Below are 6,000 nucleotides of genomic sequence, written 5' to 3'. Positions count from 1 at the left end.
TCCATGTTAGGGTTGGAGCACAAAGATCATAAACAACTAAACATAATGAAAAGCAGAAAAAACTTCTAAGTTGTAGGGTATAATCATTAATTTGTTATTTTCTTCCATTAAAAGATACTGTGATGAAGAATATGATAAATCATAAGAACTGCTGCATTCCAGTTAGATTGTTATTTGTTAAATCTTTATAGAAATTCTAAATAAGGGGGAAAAGCTGATGTAGTGTATGGTACTCTCAAATAAGACCATTATATTAAATGGCAATAATTTTTAATAATTGTATTGATGCCTTTGAATTGCATTAGAAAATGCCTTAGCTAAATTTTAAAAAATAGTAAAATAGACAAAATAATCTTTTTTCAAATTTTTCAAATTTCACAATTGCTCAAATGTCATCCATTTCATTGGATTTTAATTGGGTATCTATGAAGAAACAAGACACTCTAACGGACAAGGATGGTAGCGGGGAATGGATGTTTCTTACAATTTAAACATTACCTAGGAAGTTCTTTTAGTTTACATAATTTTCCAGTTTTCCCCTGGTTTTCTTTTCTTTCTCTCAGTTAATTTTTCTATCATATATGCAACTATCAAAGAACAATGTGATATCTACTGAATGCTTTTTCTGAAAACACATGTTTTCACACAAAAAGACTTATTTTTTTTACTCTCCCCCCACCCCACCAAACATGTAAACTAGCTGTTGTAAAATCGCTTATCAGTACATCTATCAATAGATGATGAGTAATGGATAAATGTATTTTTTAAAAATTATAATTTACTGTGAAAATATTCTGCCTCTAAATACATATGTATTCTTGTTTTAGAAAGAGGAATCTTTGGATTGTAATTTATATTACTGTTTACAATTCAAAAAAGGATTAGCATTGAAAGAGTAACTTAAAGGGAATTTTAATGTTGATTGAACTGGCCAGCACCATGGAAAGTGGAGAAGTTATGGAGATGTTCATTTGTATGTTTAACGTCTTTTTTTCCATCCTACCTTGTTGTTACATCACTGATTGTCATAAGAGTCTTTGTGCTTTTGCATAATGCCCATCTTTGATGTAACAGAAATTCACATACAAAACATGGACATCTGAAGTAAGCATGCTGAAATACGGGCAGGAACCATAAAACCATGCACAAATATTCTCAGGGGTTTTCTCCAACAAAACTGACATTAACATTTACATGCACCACTTAATATCACACTTGGCCATGGAATAGTAGGGATGGGATTCATGACCATTCCTCTTTGTCAGTGTGCCCTAATCATTTAACAGTTCTGAGGAATTTGGTGCAAAAATATAATATATCTCTATTTAATTGTCCTTCCAACTTGAACTTGTCTTTGCTGGATTTCTGGTCAGTTTTCTGAAAGTTCCCACTGTGCTTCTCCTCTTTCAAAATTTGTACTAGGTCTTTGCCAGAAACACAGATTAGTGTGCAAGTGTTTTTCTCAGCCACTGAAATAATTCTTCTTTGTAAATCATCTGCCACCGGACATTTGCTTCCACTGTTTCCACAGCTCGAGAGAAAGAGGCAGCAGATCTCTCCTCATAATTCTTTACAAATTTCTTTAGCTGGAAATAGAATGTAATGGTTAATTAAGACAGAACTAAAGAAAAAAAATGAAGTTCATATAATTTACAAACTAAGGACAAAAGCTCTATGTTTGCTACTGAACTTCTTGCAATATTTTGCAAATTGAAAGTATAATAAAGCAACAAACTGTAACTGCCTGAAATGGGGTTGCAAAATACCGAAGTCCCAATGCCTGATTATATTAGAATCATTTCCTCTATCTCCCTTGTAATCCAGGTGCTTTATGGCAGAGGTCCCCAACCCCCAGATCGAAGCCCACTACCGGACCTTGAGACTTTTGGAACCAGGTTATGGAAGAGGTGGGTGCATGCACACATGCACATCCCCACTTGTGCAAGCAGCAGGTGAGTTGTACTCCATTTGCACAAGCGGCAGGTGCGCATGCCTGCCACTCATGCAAATAGAGCTGCACACCTGCTTGCCCGCCACTCATACGGAACCATCCTAGCCCCCCACCAGTCTGTAAAACCAAAAAGATTGGGGAAAGTCTGCTTTATCTAACTATAGAAAAATTAGGAACACATCTAATGTAATTTTAATTCAGATTAAGCTACAACATTTACATTCTTCCCTGAAGAGTTTTTCTTTATTAAATATGGTAAAATATATTAAATCAGTGCTAATTAGGATTGCTGAACTTTTAAAACATTTTATCATAAAATAATTAAGAATTCATTTACATGTTGGAGGGGTTGTTCAAGCATTATAAAGACCCTAATGCTCTTGGATTTAATATTTTAAATTCACATTATTCTATGAATAGTAGATTTATATTGAACTTAGTTAAATGTCATGAAATTTGATTGACACTTTCTCTTTCTTTCTCAATATAAAAAGACTGTCTTTTCCTTAAATGCATTTATAGAAGCTGAAATTCATACATGTTATATGGAAAATAAATAAGCCTGGTTTTTTTTAGATAGCACACAATGAAGAAAATGAAAAAGAGTAAAAGAATAACTGCAAGTACTGAACTTGCATAATGTTTACCTCATTCAGTTCACTCTCTGTATTAAGAAATTCTGTGACTCCACTTATCAGTTTTGAATTCATAAATAATGCTTCTCCATATCTTCATCACATAGATTAAAAATATAAATACAGAGCATTCTGAGTGGCAATGATTTTGAAATCATATATTATAAACGATATTCCTATTACAATTGTGCAACCAGTTACAGTTTCTATTCCATAATGTCCGGAAATATTACATCTTATGGTCTATGAGCAGTATCAATCATATTGCCCTGAAGCTGTATTAATGGAGTAAAAATAATCATATTTTTCTTCGAATTAAAATTCAATTCTATATATTACACCAGAAAAAATAAGGAAAAGTAGATTTTGGCTAGGGTGAAATTAGCCATCCCCTACATTAGTAAAACTATAGGAAGTTAGATCAAGGCTATTATTAAAGATAGTTACATGGTACTTTATCTAAATATTTACACAAAAAAGATGCAAATGACTCTTGACACACACACACACACACACACACACACCATTTCCTCACTTTTTATAACTATTTAACTATGTACACCCTTAAATCATTGGTATTGTAAAGATTAAATATATGGAACATAAAGCCTACAGTTTATCAAATATTTTACCTTGCATTCAATATTTTCCACTTTTCTCTAAAAAATTTCCAAGCAAGATCTCTTCCATGTGGATTTCTAGCTACATGGATTATGACATCAATTGCATCCTGATCCAGGACAACTTCTGAATTAAGAGATAGGTTAAGTAGCCTTGAATAATAGGAGAAAGGGAAAAATGTTTAGCTTTTACTAACATGGATATTTCAGCATCATGTCATTCAACATCTTGGGATCCCCAACGAAGGTCAGACATTGCTAGATACTAATTGGAAGCCAATGTGGCACTATCTATATATGTTTGTAAAATACAGAAAACAAATTAAATTTACATTTGGCAGATATTTGCTAAAAATAAAAAATAATTTATTATAGGCTTCATAAATGCTACTCTGAGGCTATATTTTTCTAAATCAAATTTTCAAGTTAATATAGAACAAATGAATTTGAATAACTTTCTCCACAGATATTTTTCGGGAGGCAACTGGACTTTCTTGTTTTTCTTTGAAGACAGTTTGCTTCTCATCTAACAAGCTTCTTCAGTTCTGATTGGTTGGTGGGGAATGGAAGGATTTATATTTCAGCTGCCTGCAAGGAATATTTATTTATTTAATTATCTATCTATCTATCTATTTATTTATTTATTTGGTTTCTCAATTGCTTACAAGATAATAGGTATAAGTAAAAACATAGTTATGAATACATGGATACGTATAAGAAAAATAAAAAATAAAAGAAACAATAGGACAGGGATGATAGGCACGTTGGTGCGCTTATGCATGACCCTACAGACCTCTTAGTGAGGTCAATAGTAGACAGTCTAAGGTTAAAGTTTTTGGGGTTTGGAGAAGAAACTACAGAGTCAGGTAGAGTATTCCAGGCATTGACCACTCTGTTGCTGAAGTCGTATTTCCTGCAATCAAGTTTGGTGCAATTGACCTTGAGTTTGTATCTGTTGTTTGCTCTTGTGTTGTTATGGTTGAAGCTGACGTATTCATTGACAGGTAGGACATTGCAATATACGATTTTATATACTATACTTAGATGGGACCGAAGGTGGAGTAGTTCTAGGTCTTCTAGGTCTAGAATTTCAAGTCTGGTGGCATAAGGTGTTCTGCAATGAGTAAAGGAGTGGAGAACTCTTCTTGTGAAATATTTCTGGACTTTCTCAACTGTGTTAATATTAGATACGTAATGTGGGTTCCAGACTGATGAGCTGTATTTGAGTATTGGTCTAGCAAATGTTTTGTATGCTTTAGTTAGTAGTGTAATATTACCAGAGAAAAAGCTATGTAAGATTAGGTAAACAACTCTTAATGCCTTTTTGGCTATGTAGTTACAGTGGGCTCTGGCACTTAGATCATTAGAGATGAGTACTCCAAGATCTTTGACAGAGTTTGGATCATCAACAAGGTCTTGACTATTCAGCCTGTATTTTATTTTCTGATTTTTTTTTGCCAATATGTAGGACAGAGCATTTATTTGTTGAGATTTGAAGTTGCCATTTGTTTGACCATTCTGATACATAGTCAAGGTCTTTTTGAAGGGTAGCAGTATTGTCTGTGGTGTTGAATAGCTTTACATGATCAGCGAAGAGAACACAGTTGCTTTTAATATGATCACAGAGGTCATTTATGTAGAGTATGAAAAGAGTTGGTCCTAGAACACTGCCTTGGGGGACACCACTGTTGACAGGTACAAAATTTGATAGGACGCTCCCAATTTTGACCATTTGTTGTCTGTTTGACAGGAATGCTTCTATCCAGTTATGCAGGTACCATAAGATTATTTTATAAATCCTTCCATTCCCCACCATCTAGTCAGAGCTGAAGAAGCTCCTTGGATGAGCTCCTTGGATGAGAAGTAAAACGTCTTCAAAAAAAGTCCAAGGTAGTCCAGTTGCCTCCTGAAAAAGCACATTTGAGACAAGCATGACCTGGATGAGTGAGAATTACCATATTTCTCATAGATCTGATTTTCAGGAGAAAACAAGTAAGAAGATAAACTTTAAAAAGGATATACATAAGCTATTTGGGACAATATTCAGACCACAAATACTACTACTTCTACTGATACAATAATGAGTTTGAAAAAAATCAGGAAGTATAGATTAAATGAGCATACCTGTTTAACAAATTTCTGTCATCACTACAAGTTAAAGCTTCTAATAATATTTTCTTCTCTGATACTGCTGTAGTTGAGTGGAATTTCATCCAGATGAATTCCCATACATCTTCATCCATCAGTGAAACTCCTGTGCAGTAGACGATATCTCTTACATTTGGTGGTATTCTTCAAAAGAACATATAAAAACCACAACAATATTGTATTTGTAATATATTCATGAGATATAGCATGCAAGTTATAGTTCTGTATCACTGACAGTTTTCCTGAAAATGAAGACAGTCTATATGTTATGCTGGAGTGCAATCTCTCAAGTGTAGTGTATTTAAAAAGGAAAAGAATAAATACAGAATAGTGGAATTATCCTGAATAAAATTTTATCCTCAAACTATTATCTGTGTAAGTGAAAATTTAATACTCAATTTTTGTACTTTTTGTGAAATTGCTAGCAGCCTTGTCAAGATAGGAAGGAGATGGCCTATGAAGGCAGATTTACTTTTTAAATAAAATACATTAAATACATGATGACTACAACTGAAGGACCTCATCATGTAATGTCTAAAGTAGCCGAGAAGACCAAGCAGGCTAACCTATTATCATTTTCTCTTCCCGCAGAGGGTAGGGAGAACAAGATCTGTCTCTGCTACTGTGTCAAGATAATTATGGCTAC

General features: G+C 33.7%; 1 protein-coding gene across 2 annotated transcripts in view; it reads right to left on the bottom strand.

Moving 5' to 3' along the window:
- Window positions 1-572: 572 nt before the first annotated feature.
- The window catches only part of TRHDE (thyrotropin releasing hormone degrading enzyme), a 260,813-nt gene continuing 255,385 nt past the window's right edge, over window positions 573-6,000 (bottom strand). The window contains exons 16-19 of one of the 2 annotated variants that reach the window (XM_026667718.2): window positions 5,331-5,498; window positions 3,219-3,359; window positions 2,599-2,680; window positions 573-1,586 (exon numbers count right to left, since the gene is read on the bottom strand). In XM_026667718.2, coding sequence (XP_026523503.1) covers window positions 1,443-1,586; window positions 2,599-2,680; window positions 3,219-3,359; window positions 5,331-5,498 — 535 coding nt within the window. In that variant the 3' untranslated portion in view covers window positions 573-1,442. The remainder of the gene's footprint in view (window positions 1,587-2,598; window positions 2,681-3,218; window positions 3,360-5,330; window positions 5,499-6,000) is intronic. The other variant, XM_087967997.1, reaches the window with a different exon arrangement.

Source organism: Notechis scutatus, chromosome 6 (assembly GCF_049901735.1).
Source record: "Notechis scutatus isolate UNSWTSFEM ecotype Mainland chromosome 6, rNotScu1.2, whole genome shotgun sequence".
In the NCBI taxonomy this organism is placed as follows: domain Eukaryota; kingdom Metazoa; phylum Chordata; class Lepidosauria; order Squamata; family Elapidae; genus Notechis; species Notechis scutatus.
Note: the sequence above shows the minus strand (reverse complement) of the source record. Positions and strands in the feature narration are given on the sequence as shown.